Source organism: Aspergillus fumigatus, chromosome 6 (assembly GCF_000002655.1).
Source record: "Aspergillus fumigatus Af293 chromosome 6, whole genome shotgun sequence".
Lineage (NCBI taxonomy): Eukaryota > Fungi > Ascomycota > Eurotiomycetes > Eurotiales > Aspergillaceae > Aspergillus > Aspergillus fumigatus.
The window spans coordinates 3,036,447-3,055,635 of record NC_007199.1 but is presented as its reverse complement, the minus strand read 5'-3'; the positions used below and the strand labels follow the sequence as shown (position 1 = coordinate 3,055,635).

Sequence of the window (19,189 nt, the reverse complement as noted above, 5' to 3'; positions counted from 1 at the left end):
GCTATAGATGGGAGGGGAATATGGTACTGTCATTTGAGTGCACATACTGTGTAGATCACACGAGAGGGAGAGTATACTTGAAGAGAGTAAAGAGCAAACCAGTCTGCCTGAGGACTTAGCAGTCTTGATATATGCTTGCCAACTCGTAAGCTTCAACGGGAGTAGTAAGTAGAGGGCTGACATCTGCACGACAAGATTACGTTTGAGTTTCTTTTTGCCCCTAATCAGACGCCTTGTCCTGGACGCACTTGAGACACTTTTACGAGTCATTGGTGGGTGAGACTCAGCCTGTGTCCCAGATAGGTTTGTGTACGCAAACCGGATCCAGCGGAGATGACTGGCTCTAACAACAGATACGAGTTGATGCGCTCTTCCCGTGTCGCTCTTGAACCTGTTAATCATCAATGATATCAGGACTTTACACAAAACGATTCAAACCCTATCACCGTGCGAGGTGCCTATCCCGAAAGCAGACACATCTTGCCTTTTCGGTCATTAATCCGAAGCTATAAGCAGGACGGACTGGGTTCATTAGGCTTGCACGCTGACTGTGTCCGGATCTCGGCCACAGTCCATTGTATTATTCGAATTACTCTGGAAGCCGGAACTGCCCAAACCCAGGATATGGGGTCTTATCTGTGTCTCTGGTCCTCTGGTTGGTTGGTACTTAAGAGGAGGCTGGTTACATGATGCGTACATGGTGGAGATGATCTCCGTTACTGTTCACAGGGGCAGAAAGTACCTTGGATGGTGGCGTTTGACCTGAGACAGCCTACGTCCAGCATCGCCGATTGAGGCATGCATTCATCCCAAGAAGACCTATAGGGCTGCATGCGATGGACAAAAGTCGACGATCGATCCACTCGACATATTTCAAGGCAAACTGATGCTCCAAATCCATCTGTATGGCGCCATATCGTGTAGGAGACCGTTTCCGATAACGTTGTCATTGGTGTCAGGATTAGACTCAGACACGGGCCAGCTGCCAGTCTGAGTGATTGTCGGGTTGGCAAGGAAAAACCACCATCAGGCCATCGGGCCCTCGAGGGAAGTAATTGAGACGATCCATGTAATTCTGATTGGGATATGAATGGTTCGGACGCGTTCCCCGACGGTTGAGTCGACTATCACGACGACATCCCACGGCCAGTCGTCGGGCGCGGGCTCTGGAGGAGAATGAGGGGTAACAGGATCAACAAACAACGCTCGCCCCACCACCAAACAGGCTCGATCGAAGGAATGTCGATACTCTTGATGGGACACTTGATACTTCTCCAAAACTTTCGGATGCCTTCCTGATGTTCATGTTCATTGGAGCAAGGATGCCTTTTGGCTCAGATGATGACGCGGGCATTGGATGTAGGCGTCTGGAGTTGTATCATACACAATCTTCCGCTACTCGCGGATGGTTTTTGCTAGCCTGGAGGCCCTCGACGGCTACAATCGCCCAGCATGGGCAGCATGGGAAAAATCGTCATGTTTTGTAGACTTCGGTCTGTCTCCCTCTGTTTGAGTAGATATTACGGGGAAACACGAGTTCTACGATCATACAAAGTGCGTGCGATGTACCTCCAGACTGTATCCCTGGGCTTCGGAATAATTCTGTCAGCCTTGTCTCCAGCTGTCTTCTATTGGCGTGAGGTACTCGGGGAATTCATCAAACGTCCCGCAAACTCAATACCTGTTAACGAACAGGGAGACAGGCAGTTCTCAATGTCCATAAAGTGGAGCAGTGCACTAGTCACAAACCAGTTCTGAATCATTGACTTCAGCCTCGTGTTAACTTTGAATAACTCGGAGGCCCCGATGCTTTTCACATGGTCCGGTGTCCTACAGATAAGCGTTTCGCTCTGGGTTGATTGATGGACACGGCTTAATATCCAGGCATTACCATACGTTCTTCAAATGGGAGAAATGACCCAGACCAATCATGGCCAGATTGACGAATGTGGTGGCTGTCTGACCAGTGAGCTGAAACAGTGCGAGGAGAAACGCCTGCGTCTAATGCCGGGATTGGAAGCAGTGTCGATAAGCATCAAAGCGTATCTGATTCAGATGGACATGGCCCAGATCGGACTCTTAGAGGACCCTGTGGGAAAGTCTTCTATGCTGTTGCTCACTAAAAGCTGCTACGATCTTGGCGGACAGTATACGAAACCATTATAGATAGAATCCCAGCAACATTACCCGATCTGCTTTTGAGTCCTCCCGTAACCGCGAACTTGCTCAGTTTTCTAAAGACCAGAACGGGACTCAATCTCGCTTCGACACGTCCTGAGTGCCGGCTCCAGTCAAAGTTCTTCTTCTCAACGATTCTCATGCGAAGTCAAAGTCGCCTGGCAATTGGCCTACTTGAGCGCACGCAGATACAAAGCCAGTACAGCAATATTCGAGCCTTCTCGCAGCCGCTTCAGTACTATTAGCAAGGCCTTCCTGCTTTGTGTTGAAAGTGCTTCCCGCTCAGAGGTACACAATCTCAGCCCTGGGCCGGATCATCCCCCTTATCTCTATTGGCTGTGCCTTTCTCGGCTACTAACAGTTATTTCAAACACGCTGGTTGAAGGTCGACGTACAAATCGACTATCTGCCCTTCGCAGGGAGGTTACTGCACACTTTTACTTGCGAGAAGTCAGACACTACCTCGAACCTGCCTGACCCAGCGACTGCGGTGCATTTGGCTTCAGTCAAACTAGCACGTCTTGTTCAGGATCCGGCTAAGCAGCTTGAAAGTGAGTAGTCGAGGAACAAAGATGGGCAGCTCAACAATATTCTTGTCCCCTGTTCTCCTGTAGCTTTCACCCTCGAGGAATCCACAATCAATATGTGCACCGAGACAAATATACTTTTGATGGGAGGGCTGTAGATGTATTGACAACGGCGGTGGATGAAGGAAACATCGAGAGGGGAGATAGTGGTGTTTGCATGGATAGTAGTGGGCTCCAGCTGTATAAACCGCATAATTAGCACTATACTCACACAGATGATGCTCATCCAAGACGTCAACGTGTGGAAAGGTGATCTATCAAAGTATATCAAGCTGCAGCTTTAGCTCTGAGAGACTTACTTTCATGGCCGCAACAGGACAGGAGGTTCTTCGTAGTCTGGAGATGTTTGTCTTTTTCATGACAGTTGGTGCGGTGTAGATGTTGCACCTGATAGTAGACTGCAATAAAAAGGTTCTATTGATTGATACAATGAGATGGTCAGTGGAGTTTTGATGTGATGCTATAAAGGCATGTAGTAGTAGTAGTCTAAGAGCCCTCGAGCCAGGGGAGAAGCCCCGTCAGTAGAGGCCGCCCAAGAGCAATTCAGCTCATGTCTTATTAAGACAGCTTCTGCGGACGGACCAGGTAGGGTGGAACATCATGGAGGAATGTGCACATCTTCGCAGGGGAGTACGTCTGGACCGAATTCCTGCCTTGTCGAGGGAATTCATTGGAAGTATTGAACACTATCTCTCTTTGCCATTCATACTGGTTGAGAGAGGACAATGTATGATTGACATAGAGTGTCGCTCGAGCAAGAAGGCCCGAACGTTTCCTTTCTAGCTGAATAGTGCAGATAAACGTCAGAGGTTGATTGGGACGTATCAAGAGGCAGCTTCTCACCACCTTTCTGTCATCACGGATCACCTCACTATTAGTATTTATTACTCTTTGGAATCTGCCAACTTGGACAAACTCCGACACCAGGACTGCAATTTCCCAAAGACGAAACAAATTCCATCTGCGGCGCTAAATCATCATCCACTGATTTAGCAGATGTGATGTCCCAACCGTCAGTATCCCTAAGCGCCGATATGTCAGGGTCCAACACGTCCATACCAAGAGTCCACTGGCGCTTAGTTTCCCAAAATAACAGTAGATAAATGTCTTTAAGGAGTTCCCTCGACACATTTCCCATCCTCGCACCTCGAACGCTGTCTCAAGCAGCACAATGTCTCTCTCAGCAATATGTCTCATGCTCCTCGTCACCCTCACGCCAGTCACAGCAACATGCTACTGGCCCAACGGCGACACAGACAACAACTACACCCCGTGCCCCAATAGCAAATCCTGCTGTCTCAAGGGCGAAGCCTGCCTCTCCAACGGCCTCTGCTACGGCGCAAAACTCAACATCGCCTATCGCGGTGCCTGTTCCGATAAATCCTGGCCGGCCAAGGACTGTCCCCATGTTTGCCTCGACTGTACGCGTCTTCGTTCTCCGTTTCCAGCCGTCTGGCTTTGACTAATTTGATTGCAGCCATCCCCGACCACTGGGCGAACCTCTACTCGTGCCCCAATTCCTCGACGAATGTGTTCACATGCGGGTATGCGGGGTGGGCGACGGACGTCTGCAGCGCGAATCTGGGGCAGTGGCTGTGGGTGAGTGGGGATGTGGAGGTTGCGAAGAACGGAAACACGAGCCCGTCCGCCTCTGCTTCTGCTTCGACAGTGCTGGACATTGTCACGACCACGTCGTCGGGTTCTGGATTGTCTACGGGGACGCCGAGGGGGACGATTACGGGGGAGATCGTCACGACGACCGAGTCCGCGACTGCTACGGCCTCGGGGACAGGGACGGAGACGAGTAGTCCACGGCCGTCAGATACTTCTATCTCTGCAGTGACACTCGGGGCGGGACTAGGGGTTGGACTGGGAGTTCCGCTACTCGTGGTATCGGGGTTACTGATCTTTTTTATGCGAATGAGAAGGCGAGCGCCGGCAGCGCCAGCACCGCCAGTCAGTGAAAAGGTCTACCCCGGCGCTGTCTACGATCCAGGCGCAGCGGAGATTGCCACGCAGAGACACAATATGGTTACGGAGCTGGAGGGGTCGGGGCGCAATCTACCGGATCGACCGGAGTTATATGGTAGTTAGATCATGCCCATACTTTGTATTCTGAAATGTACATTCCTGCTCAAAGCTGCCACCACCCCGGCGTGGACCACAAGTCCATTACACTGGCCTGCCCCTGCCCATCATCCCACGCCGTGGGACTCATCCAACTAATATGATCCCAAACATCCTCACTCACCACGCCTAGCTCACTCTCCATATACGCCATAGGTCCGCTCTGCGGGACCTGGACCCTGACCCTGGGCTGTAGTTCAACTGGATATCCCCGCTCCGGGGCAACAGGAGACGTGCGCCCATCCGACGAGGCCGTCGACACTGCCATCAACTCCAGCCTCGCCATCGACGCGCCAAAGATGCCCGCAATAAGATCCAGACTCGGCCGCGCAGTAGGCTGCCACGCCTCGACGCGCTCAATAGCTGCCATGGCGGCCTCAAGCTGCTCCCTGCACGACTCCACCATCTCCATGTCCACATCGTGTCCGTCGGCCTCCGCGGCAAGGATACTCAACTTTAACAACGGCACCAGGCTCGCCTGGAACCCGTGCCAGATCACCCCCCACGCAGCCGCGGGACTCTTCACCTGCGTCTCGGCAATATCGCGTATCGCGTCGCGCGCGAGCTGCTGGCACTTCTCGATGGCGGGGCGCTCGTCGCTGGGGAGCATGATGGCAGGGACGCGGCGGAGGGCATACCGGAGCAGGAATGGGCGATAGAGGAGGATGCGCAGGTTATGCAGACTCCAGCGCATGATGGTGCGGGCGGTATGGATCGAGTCCGGGCATGGTTCGTACGTTTTCAGGAGCGGCGGCAGCTGCGCGTACCAGTCTGCTAGCTCGGTGTCGAGGTCGTGGAGTTGAGCGTAGGGCGGGAGGGGGGATGCGGCGAGGGCTTCCTGGGCGCGGGTGGCGATCTGGCAGAAGCGGATGTTTTCGACGAGGATGAGGGTGTCGGGTGTGCTCTGCTCTGGTGTTAGTTGAGGAGTGCAAGGACAACAGAGGGGAACGGCGAACGAACCGCTGGCGGCTTTGTCGAGACGGCCATCGATGTGCGGCCTAGCGTTGGCCGTCCGAGGGTCATGCAGCCCCATGTATCGAGGCAGTAGAGCGACCACCAGATGCGCCGGCGCAGGTCGACGGGCACAGACGACGACTGGAGCGGTCTGCTCTCGCTGGCGTCCGTGTCTGCGGTCTCCTTGTGGAGACCCAGCGCGGTGGCCATCCGAATCGCGGCTCCGATGAGCACGTACGCCAGGTTCGGCTGGCTGATATAGTGTAGGTAGTGGCCGGCCATGATGCCGAGGGTCTGGACGGTCTCGATATGTGCGCTGCCGAGGGATTCGAGGGAGAGGTGTTGGTGCGCGCGCTTGCAGTACGTGATGTGCGTGGTGTCATCGCTGGGGTAGAAGGAGATGCTGCCTAGGGCGAGGACCATGTTCATGAGGGCGAGCCACTGCTCGTCGCGCCTGGTGTTGGATACGTAGGTCTGTCGGAAGTCGGTTTCGTCGAGGAGCGGCATGAAGGGATGGATGAAGTTGAAGTAGGCGTCGATGAGTTGGTCGGGGGCATGGCAGTCGGTTGATGGGGGTCTTGACACTTGCGCTTTCGGTCGAGGCTTGTTTCTCAAGGGAGCTGTAGTGAACGGTCGAGCTATTGACTCCGGATTGACCCAGCTGATCACCTTGAGGACGGCATTGATGGACGAGATGCCCAGGTAGGTGGACGGCGGACGCGTAGCCATGGAGAGCGCATTGACATCATCCGATACATCAGCCTTGTCATTGACAGCATTGACATCACCGCTGTCAGCATTTCCCGTTGACATCGCCTCGAAAGACGATCGTGAGTGGTCCTCCGCACCCTCCGGAGGCTGCGAAGGGGGCCGATCCGAGCCAAGTATACTATCTCGCAACAGATCCAGGAGCTCCTCGCGCGTCAGAGAGGCAAGCGACTGCAACGAGACTGAAGGAAACAGTCTCTCCAAAACAGACAGATACTGACTATCGGCATGGGAACCATTTCCTCGCGTCCCGATGTGTGGCACTCTGGGATCTGAATAGCGACACAGCTCCGGCTTTTTGTAGTATAGACACGGCTCACAAGGATGCGTCCCTGTGCAGCGGATCTTGCGTCGACGGCATTCCTTGCAGGCTCGTAATCCTGGTCGTCTGCCTCGCCGTTCTTCTCCCGTCGCTGCGCGCGGGTTGCTGTGGCGAAGTGCAAAGGTGTGGAACATCTTCAGTGAACGTTCTCATAGCAAATCGAGTGATCAATCATTGATACTTTTCCCAAGAGCATTTCGAAGTTGTCAGTTGAGTAGATGGTCGGTTGTGATGACTATGTAGTGATCGTGTCAGGGTGTCCAGACTCCCACCCTCGACTCCTGTTCTTGCATAATCGACCATAATACCGATAATAGGACTATGGCTGAAAATGAGATTGCCTTGCCGCAGTATTTGTCCTCGATTCTACCCCGCTCAGTGAGATTACTCCAGAAGCCAGGAAGCTAACACATTCACAAACTGTGAGGATCCGATGTGATGAGCATACGCGCTCTCGCCTTATACACCAAGATAACGCATACTTGTCTGAACGCATCACAGTCCACTGGCAAGCGACGAGCAGCAACAGAGGGAATCGCAGCAGTTATCCTTCAGGGTCGGACTTTAGACTGTCGAGTGCGGATACTTACGGAGTGGTCCATTATTCTGTCTCAATTTCTGACACCCTAGCCTTAGTCTGTTTCAGATAAGGGGTCTTGGGCAAAGGTTGTCGAAACCCGAGTCTGCTTCACATGTTCATGGAAAACTGGCCACGGAATTAATTTCAGGGCCCAGCTTCATCCAATCGTTTCTGCTTCCGGTAGATTGATGCTCTGTCTTTCATGCTGAATAACTAGAGAGGTGATCGGGCCCAGTTTCCTCGGGTGTGATCTGGACTAACTTCGTATATAGCACCTCCACTTCATTCCACCTTCCATCTTCCGAAAGGCAAGTTGCAGTGGTATCAATGAAGTAGTATGCTCTTTTCACTGTGCTGTGAATTCGTTTTGATATGCAGAGATCAGGCAGGTATGTGGGAGGTATTCTCGCTTAGTTCTCCAGTTGTATAGTGATGACTTGAGAACACCTTGCACATCTGATCAGCGACCCTCTGGATCCATTGACTAATCAGTGTATTCTTTTTTGATCAGTTCCTTGCCGCAGGATACACAAGTATATATAGATTTATGTTCGTATCTTGCCTGTTGGTACACGCGTATGCATGCAGGTGTCCCAAAGCATCACCTCTGCGTTCCGAGATTTGGCATGGGAACAAGGGACTGAGCGACTAGATATTAAGAAAAGAGACGAGCGAGCAAACATATATGACGGCGCCAGCCCTTTGACAGACATTTCAAGTTAAATGTTTAGAACACCAGTGTGTACTCGCCCAAAGCATCTTCATAGCGGTACAACGACACTCCCACCCTGCAACGGAAGACTGACCTCCTGTCACTCACTACAGAAGGGTGCCATTCCAGATGAATCATCCTCAGGGAAACAGATTAGCAATATCTGAGACCGGCGAATCCTCTCTCCACCATTCATTATCTGGTCGAGGCAAAGGGGACATTTTCGATCAGTGCAGCGCAGATAGACAAGGAAGTGCTGGCTTTCGTGGTACTTGGTTGGTTAACCACTAGTCCAATATTGTATGCAATGCATATCTGACCTGTTACTCCATAGTCAACTGTCTTTAGTCAAAGACGGAGGTAGGCGCTTGATACTATATACAGTTACTATCTGGTAATACAGGATGAAATCCTTGACATAGCGCGACTCTTTCTCATGTCACACCTGTCTGATACCGATCGATAGACTATGAGAGAGGTTCTCCAGCTGAAGCAACCATGCAATGGAATGCCATTCAGCCCTGTGCAGTGATCGACAAAAAGCCATCTAAAAAGGTCAAGCAACAGCCGAGAAAGATTAAGCCGACGGCACCGTCAGAACAAGACTTTAGGCTAAGAGCCGCTTCTATAGCTCCGATTGCTCCAATGTACATTCTCACCCCGGATTCTTCCCCGGATCCGTACACGGCTAAATGCCCTTCAGAATACCATGGTGTACGATTTAACCGTCATCGCCTATATAGTTCGTGTGGCCTCAATGTATAGTGCCATTAGAGCTGTCTTCCAAGCGTCTGCAGTCGCCGCCATCTGAAAATGAAAACTCTCTCGAGCACAGCCTTCATCTCTCTCCTAGCCTTTACGACAGCAGCAGAGGCAATCTTCGACAATGTCACTGTCTTTGCGCCGCCATCCAACTGGCCTTCCCACAGAACCTCGTACGGCCGCACCCTTCTGCTAGACCACACCAAGACCGACCCCGTTCTCCTATCGACCTGGTCGTTTTCCCCGCCGGATGGGACATACCTCCCAATATACCGGTCAACCGACGGCGGTCAAACGTGGTCTGATTTTTCAAAGGTCCACTTCTCCAACAACGGAGGCTATGTGGGTGGTTCTATCTGGCAACCGTTTCTCTATGAGCTCCCTCGGCAGGTAGGCCAGTACCCTCGAGGAACCATCCTCGCCTCCGGCAACGCTATCCCGCACGATTTCTCATCGACGAACATTGAGGTGTATGCCAGTCTGGATAGAGGGTGAGCCACTCCAAAGCAGTCGTGAGAAAAGAAAAAGTCTTTGCTCATGCTCGTGACATGGAAGGTTCTCCTGGGAATTCGTCTCCGTCGTCGCGACTGGCGGCCCACCAAACACGACCAACGGCGCAACCCCGGTGTGGGAGCCCTTCATATCCATGTACGAAGACGAGTTGACGGTCTACTACTCCGATCAACGGGATCCGCTCCACGGCCAGAAACTCGCCCACCAGTCGACGCGGGACCTCGTCCACTGGGGCCCCGTCGTCAACGACGCAGCCTATGCGAACTACACCCTGCGTCCCGGCATGACGACGGTTGCTCGGATCGGAAACGGGAAATACCTCCTCTCGTACGAGCTGGGCAACGCCCCCGATGTCCCGTATGCAGTCCACTACCGTATCGCCGACAATCCGCTCAAGTTCGACGAAGCGACGCCTTACCTTCTCCAGTCTCGAGATGGGACGATCCCGTCCGCATGCCCGTACACCGTCTGGACGCCTGTTGGTGGGCCGCACGGCACCATCGTCATGAGTGACGGCACCTACTCGGAAGTCTTCATCAACCGGGACAACGGCAACCCCCACGCCTGGATCAAGGTGCCTACTGGCAAGGGCGTGGCGTATTCCAGAGCGTTGACGGTCATGCCGGACCCGAGTGTGATATTGTTCTTCAATGGCGGTTTGTATGGTGAAAACAATACTACCGTTACGGCGGGAGAGTGGATTGTCCCGAGGCATCAGAGATCGGCTCGCCAGGTGGCCAGGTAATGACTGGTAATCACCAGTAGGCTACTACTCAGTGGGTGGATTCGAAGGTGGACCGAGGGGGTGGACCGAGGGGGACACTACGCGATTACCTCATATCTCTGAATCGAAAGTGACGATATGGCCATGCCTGAGTCTTAGGTAGATATTCTAGCTTAGAGGTGTCGTATGTGTCTCAGATGTCTCCACCACGCTAATCAAATGACCACTGTGTCGGATGAACACACGCTGCGTAGTTCGTTGATAGAGCTGGCTGAGAAAATATGAATTCATAACATCTTCAGTCCAAGGTTCGTTAACTCAGTTTCCCACCATACCTACCACAGCTGCGGAGGGGATATGGTCTGACTGTAGACATTCCAATATGATTACTGGTTTAATAACCTTTGCTGTCCTCTTTTCCATCGTTGGCCAGCATTCAGATCTTCTAGCACCTTTGGGACCTTAAATGAGCTCTTCTGACTCTGGACTTAAGCCCAAGTGAATCACGCTGGGGGATCACAAACGGGGCCACACTTTCCAGCTTCTCGCATGTTTCGGCAAACTCCCGCTCCGGCTTTGAGTAACTCGTAACGCCTGCTCCGGCTTGTAGCCACTGCCGATGCGCATCCTGGAACACTGTGCGAAGCACCAGGGTTGCCTCGAAGAGTTTCGAGCACTCATCCAGCATGAGCACCGCACCACAATAGAGATCCCGCGGCTCAGGCTCAAAGCACCGAATTGCCTCGAGGTTCCTCGGTCCCGGCATCCCAGGGACGGTAATATTGGCGATAAGACCCGGAAGAGCATCCCAGCCGTCGCAGTCTGCTCTCAGGCGTCCACGCACGTGGGAAAAGAGATGTTGCACGCTTCCCCGGGGCATGACTTTCATGAAATCTTTAATAGCGATTGACTCGGGAAGACAAACCGGACTCAGCCGACGGCTGGACCCCTTGATAGCAATGACATGCTCCATAACCTCCTTGGCGTCGTTATGTAATTTGTTGTCGAATGGGTCAAGGCTCGCCTCGGGTGATTCCGAGAGCTGGGTCCCAGCGAGTGCTTCGGTATAGACATTCCCGTCCTCGATGGAGAGAAGGACTTCCGGGCTAAAGCCGGTCGCCTGCATACCCATATGGTTAAGTGAGAATGTACGGGCAGGGGTGTTCGCCCGGCGGCCGTGAAGGAGAGTCGCTAGCATATCGGCCCGGAAATCCAACGGAACTTTCCTAGACGGAATCGCCTTGGTATATCGGCCCTTGGCAATCTCTGCAATTGCATTGGCTACGCGGGCTTGGTACTCGCCTGCATCCACTGTGAGATCAATCGCGCCGCCGGGGTCGGATGGGAGATAGATATTGTCCAGGGAGATCGATTTGAGGATGCCTTTGATTCGCTCGGCTTGCTTCATAGGCATCATTTTCAGCGTGGCCTGTGACCGCAATCTGAACACGGTCGATGATGACTTGCACGCGGGGAACCATGAGACTCAACATCGGCCACTGACTTGGGGCATAGGCCTGCCCCGGAGCAGCGCGCCGAGTAGTTGAACCCGACCTGCCCAAAGATTTTCCCATGGATGGAATATTTGGAGACAAACTGTCGAACTTGGCCGGTGAGCAAGTTGAGTATGGTACTCGACTCTTTCCGGCCCTCACTGTCGATTTCTGTCGCGGTTTGCCCCTTTGGATCGACGACTAGGGATGCATGAGCACCGAGCCCGAGGTACCAGATATCATCGCGCTCAGAGACGTAATAATCGGCTTTGCTGTAGTAGTCCAAGAGTGCCACTGCGGTCTCCAGCGGAAATTCAGCTCCAGGGAGGATGATCTGCTGTCCGAAGCGGGCCATACTTGAGGTCCTGTCGAGCGGCGAGGGAACTGAGTTCAGCTTGAAGAATGGAGGGAGCCGGAATCTGAAGAAAGGGCTGATGGAGGTGCGTTATAGCGCTCGGCTGAGTGGTAACAAGGATTCTAAACCGGGTGAATCTTGGCGTGGTTTTATAGCTGATATAGCAGAAGTATCACTACATATATATGACGTCCCTGCACATCTGCAGTTCCTATGTGTCCGATTTTTGGCCTAGATGCCAGGTGGAAGGGAGACAAATGCTTTGAGGTCTCTTATGCGCATCAAGGAGAAAGGTCGCATCAATTCATCACGCAATCTATTTCGTCTAGACGGAAAAAGAGGCTGGCTAATGTAACAGAGGACTAGAGATGACGGACACGATGCAACGATGCAACCCTGTCCCAGTTTTCTCTGACATGTGGATTGATTCTCCTATTTAATACAACATTGGTAAATATCCATGAAAGAAAAAAAAAAAAAAATAAAATTCCCTTTGAATGGCCCAAATTTGCTTACCACATAAGAGGCATGCTGGTTCTGGCAATTTCTTCGAGTTCAGGAAGCGCAGCGAGACTCGAAGGGATACATACAGTGGTGTCACCACAACACCTAACTATGTGGTAGAAATGTTATAATTTTGACTGGGGATCCATGGACCCCTCTAGACAACCTCATCTTCGTCCTGACTCTTGAGAAGAAATCAAAGTCAATCTCCGCAGTTGCAATTTGAGGTTCTTTGGGCTCCTCTCCAAGTTTAGCCACCACCTCGCCCCAAGGATTTACAATCATTGCATGGCCGTAACTCGCTCTTCCCTTGTTATGTTGTCCAGCTTGTGCCGCTGCGATAATATAGCATTGTGTCTCAATGGCTCGAGCCCGGAGTAGGGTCTCCCAGTGCGCAGGTCCCGTCTGAGCCAAAAACGCCGAGGCATAGCTGATGATCTGAGCATCTTGCCGCCTCAACGCCAGACTAATCTCTGGAAAGCGTAGCTGCGGTCCAAACACTCGAGTTCAGCTGCCTCCGTATGTTGAAGCGTTCGTCTGTTGGACACTTACATCGAAGCAAATCAGTAAGCCGACGCGGCCAACTGGGGTCTCAAACACCGGCAATATCCCCTTTCCCTTTTCCACAGTCCTAGTCGAGGAAAACAGTTGCATTAGGAGATCAGAACAGAACCCCCCCGGCTCCCATGCCACGAAAGTGTACATACGTGCTTTCTCCTGGCGTAGTCGCATCAAAGAGATGCACTGTGTGGTACCGTTGAGTGATGACTCCCCTGTCATCAATCCAGATCGAGGAGTTCTTTACCCTTTCACCCGCCGTGGGTTCATGAATACCAACATTGATATGCAGTCCCGCTTGCTGCGCTTCTCGTTGGAGGCCCCCCACAAACTCACTCTCCCCCAAGGATTGCGCCAATCCAACAGTCTGTTTGGGGGAACAGGCAATGAAGTCAGACGCCTCTAGACGGGTCTGAGTTGATTGTACCGAGTAGACTGATTAATTGTACTCGTAGTACATCATAGGCCAGGGTCTTCATCAGGCAGGCTCACATTACATTATTCAAAGATAATCGATTTCAGAAACCATTTAGATTATATGGTAAAGCTCCATATTCTTGTTGCCTATTAGTTATTTTGCATATTTCGTATAGAATCGTGCGGCAGGCGCCAACAAGCATTGGGTGATCGCCACTGTTCTAGCCGGAGCACCCGCTGAAGATTATCCACCCTCGAGGACAGTCTACGCATGGAAGGGCACCTCCACAGTCATACTGGCAGTCCTAGGGAACGAGAGGGCGTTTCCAAACCAGGGATTCCGCATTCCCTCTGAGCAGGTTCTCCAAAGCTTGTTGTAACCTTCGTTTGGAAAAAGGGTCACCGGGGGCCACCCATACCTGAAAAGCCCTAAAACCGCCCAGCAGCTAAACGTGATTCACCCACGTAACTAATGAAACTGCTAGCCTCACAGCTCGTTAAGAACTATTCCCATAATTCAGCTATGGAATATATCCAGTACTTATGGAGGACACGACCTGTAGTAACCCACCGCCTCAACTTGTGGATTGAGCCATAATTGGAGTGACTGTGGCTAGAATACTCAGCTACGCTCGGTCGATATTCGTCCAATGCAATCTACTGATCTATTTCTTAGGCAACAAACTAGGAATCTTGTCCAGCTTGGAGTTCCACTGCGACAGTAGATTGCAAAATATTCTGGACTAGTAATGAGGGTCCGGAAAGCAGACTAATAGTCTTGTTCTACTGGTAGCCTTATACTGAACAATGCTCTGGTCATCGGGGTAGAGCGAAGGGAACGGGATTAGAATGTGGTCATGCACACTACGTACCAGCCTTCTTGAAAAGTTCTCATTCAAGATATGTTTGTGTAGCTGCAGAATTCTCTATGACCTAACGTGCAAACTATATTTGAAGATCGAAGTCTTTACACAAGACTGAGTACAGAGCAAACAGACTAGCGAAGAAGGCACTCCAAGAGGGCAGCTGAGCTGGCGCAGCGATGATCGAGACCATCTTGGGGTTATGAGGCTGCTGAAAGGTTTCATATCTTTCCTTGTAATCTGTTTAATACTCCTTTCCCTGACAAAAGACCACTACGGTAGAAAGGTAGCTCCGGGTTTACCAATCTTGATCCGCCAAGGACAACTCAACCGGTGACTTACAAAGGTCATTTCGCTAGGGACTTGTCTCGAGGAGATCCTGATGGGCTGTGGAGGCGCTGTGGTAATACTTCGGAAGTTATTTATGGGTTAATGAGATGGTCAAAAGGCGTCTGATGAATTTAATCCTTAACCTGCCGGAGTCCTCAAAGAACAATTGAACATATCAATCGATGTCTCGGAGAGCACTGAAGTATAGCATCCAGACAGCAGCAGGAAAGGATGCTTAGGAGGAATATCATATCATTGACAAACCACTGCCATATATGATCAGCAAAACTCACCATTGCTCCTGTCCAAAGGGAGCTGGTATGCCAACTCCCTGCTGCTTTTCCCAAGAAGGAACAGCAGGCTGATAAATCTATCTCCTACCGGTCTTGCGCCAGGGGTTATAGACTGAAATAGATATTAATTTAGACGCCTGTATTGATACGCCACTTCTTCAACGCAAACTTTATGGGGCTAAAAAGAGGTAAGCTGTCTATGCTGTTGTAGCATTGTTGGCTGAACAGAAGAGGGTGCTATGGAGAGGTAGCAAAGTTTCACAGGAATACAGGCCTGTCGTTCCTGGACATGGAGCCAGGGCATCTGTTTCCGCGCTACGTGGCCTGGACCTGGTATAAACGTTTATATTGATGGTTCAACGCATAGTCATTTACTGTCATCACAGGCTACAACCATTACTACTACAATATCCGAAACTCCTCGTACTTCCCTCCCTTCATCTCAGCCAGCAGCGGAGTAGGATGTTCTTTCTGGTCCTCCGCGATGCCTTCTACGAAGACGTTTCCAATCATGCGATAATGTACCACGCCTTCGTCGGTACTGCGGAAGCCCGAGTCCCGCAAGGCAACAGGATTCATCATTTTGCTCGAAAGAATCAATAGATCTCCGTCTTGGATGTGTCCAATGCCAATGCCGAACCCGCCCGTGGGACAATCTGTAAGCTGAAAGACCGTCCTTCCGGCTAGGGATGCCAGATTCCGCTGGAGCTGTTTCACAAGTGTCGATAACTGGATGGAGTCGGAAAAGTCGTCAGGAGAACTGAGGAGTTGTTCCAGGGCGTTGAGGATATCGCCGACGGCGAACTCCTTTTGCATTCCGTCATGGCCAAGAAAACCCCAGACTAAGCGTTCCGCCATGTTCGTCTCGTCTACCCCATTGCCCCATTGGGCGGCCGGCTCGTTAACTGCTTCCACAATCCTCCGGGCAATCTCCACGGTCTCCTCCGGAAACCTGTAAACGATTCGAGTCCTGCCCACCCTTCGGGCCCAGAACCGTAGCACGTACTTGCCGGGAAGCAAGGACAAGTTCGTCGTATACTCTCTCTGCTCCAGGTCCTGGAGAGACTTGTCAATATCCTTGAATCGGAAACGGCTTCGAGACGTCGAATCCCGATAGTTGGGCACCCACGAGGGGCTGGGGTTGCCCAGGATATTCCCCTGGGGCCCGTCGTAGAAATGAAACATGTTGAACACAAAATCAAGCCCCTCGTAGACCAAAATCCAGAGCGTGATCTGGAGCGCCACCTCGTCCGCGGTATACTCGTAATCGACGGGGTACTTCTTTTGGACGCCGTCGACCATGGAGTACAGCGCGTAGAAGCGGTCGAGGGGATTGGAGCATTGGCGCTGGACGGTCAGATCGAGCACATCCGCAAAGGAGGACAGGCCTTTCCGGCTGGCTGCGATGTCGTGCGCAAAGTCCTGCATAGGATTTGACTGCGCGAGGCGCTGCCGCGCCTCCTTCACACGGCTCAGGAGTGCCTGGTGGCTTTCGATGTCGGCTGCATCGCCCGCCCGCGGAGCCACTTTGTCGAGGTTTTCCACAAACGGGGCCAGGATCTCCGGAAAGTGCCGACCCAGATCGACTAGCGCGGGGAGGGTAAAGGGGATATTGCCGACCATGCACACGGGGAGCTTCTCGGGGAGATAGTACTCCTGGAAGGTCCATATGCGTCCCCAGTATGGGGCCGAAACGATGTCCAGAAAGCCCTGAATGGCGTCTAGGATCGATCCTATGGTGTCGCGCCGGTTCTTCCGGCTCAGCGGCCGCGTCATCTGCCGTACGTCCTGGAGGATCGCCGCCAGGCTGCTTTCTCGTCGCTTGATCATCGACATTGTCTGTTCCATGTTGGGATTGACTGGTCCGAGCCATGCAACTACAGATGTCGCGTCCTTGTAGATACGGCCCATGAGAGGGAGCTGGGTATTCTTTTCTTTGCCGTTGTTTTGATCGATGCAGATAAAGTCAACCCAGATGACGCGCTTCTTCCGAGAATGTCGAAGGCATTGCAGCGCTGCGTTGAGGTTCGTTGTGACCTGAAATGGGATGTCGTCCACCAAGATTTCCACCATTTCAGCAACAGTTCCCCAGACATATGAGAGCGCCTCGAATTGGGGCGCGCTGTTCAGAGACACGGTCTGCAAGGTGCATCTCACTGGGTTGTTTCCATCTCTGTCGGGTAGGATAGTGAGAAGGCGAATCTCCGCAGCCTCGGGATTGAGAGGAGAGTACGAAAAGGTGTCCGAAGAATGACCCATTCGGGCAGACAGGATCGCTAATATGGAGGTCTACGTACGATCTGGTGAAGTGTGAGGATGCAAATTCGAGGTGGAGATAGACTGATTTAAGTAGTGTTGGCCGTCCGAGCGCTTTGACCATGTGGCTCGAAGGCTAATGAAGCTGTCAACCAGAAGATGCCTTATAATTCCTACTATACTAGAAACGGAGGTCTAGACGCCTTTTTAGCTTAGTGGTTTTATGGCTGAGAGAAGCCTATGCCTCGACAAGTAATACAGCATTCAAGTATATCGTTGTAAATATATTTCATTATCCTTGGCAAGCGTAGCATCATAGCACGTAGCCTATACCAGACCCCACTGCTGCTCGATCTCCGGATCCCCCGCATTCCTTCCATCCTAGAAGCCTATAGCTACTCTAATTAGACAATAATCTAGTATCAAAGTGTCTACGGAGTAGAAGTAGTAGGATGATCTCTTGAGAGAAAGACCTCTTAGCTGTTTGCCTTAAACTTAATACTCTGCTTGGCGAGGCTGGAGGCATGCTCTTCCTGGTATTCTGACTTGCTCGAGGGAGGCCCACGAGCTTACGACCTTCTGCAACCACAAGGGGCACATATCCGGACCACCAGAGTAATGGGCAGATTCTCCCCCGTTGGCGTTGCCAGACGGAACGCTTCATTCGGTGCAGGAGGAGCAAGGACGCTGAGTGGCACTGTGATTTGACATGTACTGGGGCATTTCATGTGAAAACGGTCCTCGACTGATCCCGGAAAGGTCTCATTATCGGCATTCCTCTTATTGAGGGGCTGAGAAAACATTCTTGAACATCTCCCGCCAGCGCGTCCTCAATCTTCGCCAATTCCGCAGTCGAGGAGCAGTGGATCTAGCAGTCATAATGCTGCAACTGCCTGGGTCCCTATGATTCCTAGCAAGACTGAGACGCACATTATAGGCTACGGGTTGGGACATGTCTATTTCCTAGAGTGAAAGCAATAAGCATCAACTGCACCTTCGAACAAGCGACCACCACCTACTGATATTTGGATTTAACTACTGCACCAACCGTATGGGTGGGATGATCGGCCAAACTGACTGATGTTGTCGCCGTCCAGAAGGGCAGAATCTCATCCTGGGATCGAAGAAGGCGTACCTGAAGATCACTTTGTGGCGTCTGTCCCAGACCAGCAGTCACCTTCCTTTGGCGAATTTCAAGTCTAGGGATGGGAAGTGATGAACAGTCATCCATGTGCGGGCCCAATCTTCATCTACTGAATCACCACTTATAGCTGAAGGGGGTGCAAAGGCTGCCGCGACTGTTCAGACTGCCGCTGCTTTGAGTGTCTCAACGATTGGAGACTTTGGCTACCCTGGGATAGCGAGTCCGGAGTGCTTTGGGTCCTTGAGAGGTACGCTGTGATGACCGGATCTTACCTTGCTGACCAGCTGGGTCTCTATTTGATCACCTGATTTGGATTCTGGCCATGTATTTTAACCATTTTTATATCTGGCCGTGAACTTCTTCTGTAAGGTAGTCGGTTGTCTTTGAGATGCACAGGTGATGTGGAATTACAGTCACCGTGAATTCCAGATTTTGCCTTTAGAGCCTCTTAAAGCACGCTCCATCAAGAACTTGGATCCCTTTATTGTTGGAGTACTAGACCCCTTATTCGGTAGCCTGATGGAAAAAACATCTTTGATGAATTTCGTCATCCCCAAATTCTCAAAAAGCGCAAGAACTGCTTGAGGAATGGGTGGCTCAGCTGAGAATCACGTCCGTTGTCGACGCCACTTAATGATCTTCATTCCAAGAGGCATCCTTGCCTTCAGGTATCCCTCTTGGAGTGGTCATCTCCGACGTTGTCTAAGACGAATGGTAGAGGGAAATTAGGAATTCATCCAGCGTCAACT

General features: G+C 51.8%; 7 protein-coding genes across 7 annotated transcripts; 3 read left to right on the top strand and 4 right to left on the bottom strand.

Moving 5' to 3' along the window:
• Positions 1–1,847: 1,847 nt before the first annotated feature.
• On the top strand, positions 1,848–2,166 carry AFUA_6G12145 (uncharacterized protein; the record flags this gene model as incomplete). The annotated part of the gene is made up of 1 exon (XM_001481421.2): positions 1,848–2,166. The coding sequence occupies exon 1, from the start codon at positions 1,906–1,908 to the stop codon at positions 2,164–2,166; it is 261 nt and encodes an 86-aa protein (XP_001481471.2). The 5' UTR covers positions 1,848–1,905.
• A 1,770-nt stretch (positions 2,167–3,936) lies between these two features.
• Positions 3,937–4,859, top strand: AFUA_6G12140 (uncharacterized protein; the record flags this gene model as incomplete). The annotated part of the gene is made up of 2 exons (XM_746000.1): positions 3,937–4,186; positions 4,243–4,859. The coding sequence occupies 2 exons, from the start codon at positions 3,937–3,939 to the stop codon at positions 4,857–4,859; spliced, it is 867 nt and encodes a 288-aa protein (XP_751093.1).
• Positions 4,860–4,899: 40 nt separating this feature from the next.
• AFUA_6G12130 (putative C6 transcription factor) lies at positions 4,900–7,070 on the bottom strand (the record flags this gene model as incomplete). Its single annotated transcript, XM_745999.1, has 2 exons — positions 4,900–5,796; positions 5,853–7,070. 2 exons carry the CDS (start codon positions 7,068–7,070, stop codon positions 4,900–4,902), a joined length of 2,115 nt encoding a protein of 704 aa, XP_751092.1.
• Positions 7,071–9,041: 1,971 nt separating this feature from the next.
• On the top strand, positions 9,042–10,248 carry AFUA_6G12120 (BNR/Asp-box repeat domain protein; the record flags this gene model as incomplete). Its single annotated transcript, XM_745998.1, has 2 exons — positions 9,042–9,481; positions 9,546–10,248. 2 exons carry the CDS (start codon positions 9,042–9,044, stop codon positions 10,246–10,248), a joined length of 1,143 nt encoding a protein of 380 aa, XP_751091.1.
• A 424-nt stretch (positions 10,249–10,672) lies between these two features.
• On the bottom strand, positions 10,673–12,075 carry AFUA_6G12110 (putative salicylate synthetase; the record flags this gene model as incomplete). The annotated part of the gene is made up of 2 exons (XM_745997.1): positions 10,673–11,669; positions 11,732–12,075. The coding sequence occupies 2 exons, from the start codon at positions 12,073–12,075 to the stop codon at positions 10,673–10,675; spliced, it is 1,341 nt and encodes a 446-aa protein (XP_751090.1).
• Positions 12,076–12,684: 609 nt separating this feature from the next.
• Positions 12,685–13,540, bottom strand: AFUA_6G12100 (nitrilase family protein; the record flags this gene model as incomplete). Its single annotated transcript, XM_745996.2, has 3 exons — positions 12,685–13,065; positions 13,132–13,210; positions 13,287–13,540. Coding segments are annotated over 3 exons (714 nt in total), but the record flags the coding sequence as incomplete, so codon positions are not given.
• Positions 13,541–15,232: 1,692 nt separating this feature from the next.
• Positions 15,233–17,345, bottom strand: AFUA_6G12090 (HET domain-containing protein). The gene has a single exon (XM_745995.2). It carries the CDS (start codon positions 17,297–17,299, stop codon positions 15,443–15,445), a length of 1,857 nt encoding a protein of 618 aa, XP_751088.1. The 5' UTR covers positions 17,300–17,345; the 3' UTR covers positions 15,233–15,442.
• Positions 17,346–19,189: the final 1,844 nt, after the last annotated feature.

Coding starts and splice junctions, on each gene's coding strand:
- AFUA_6G12090 (XM_745995.2), bottom strand. CDS start 17,299: ATGGGTCATTCTTCGGACACCTTTTCGTACTCTCCTCTCAATCCCGAG.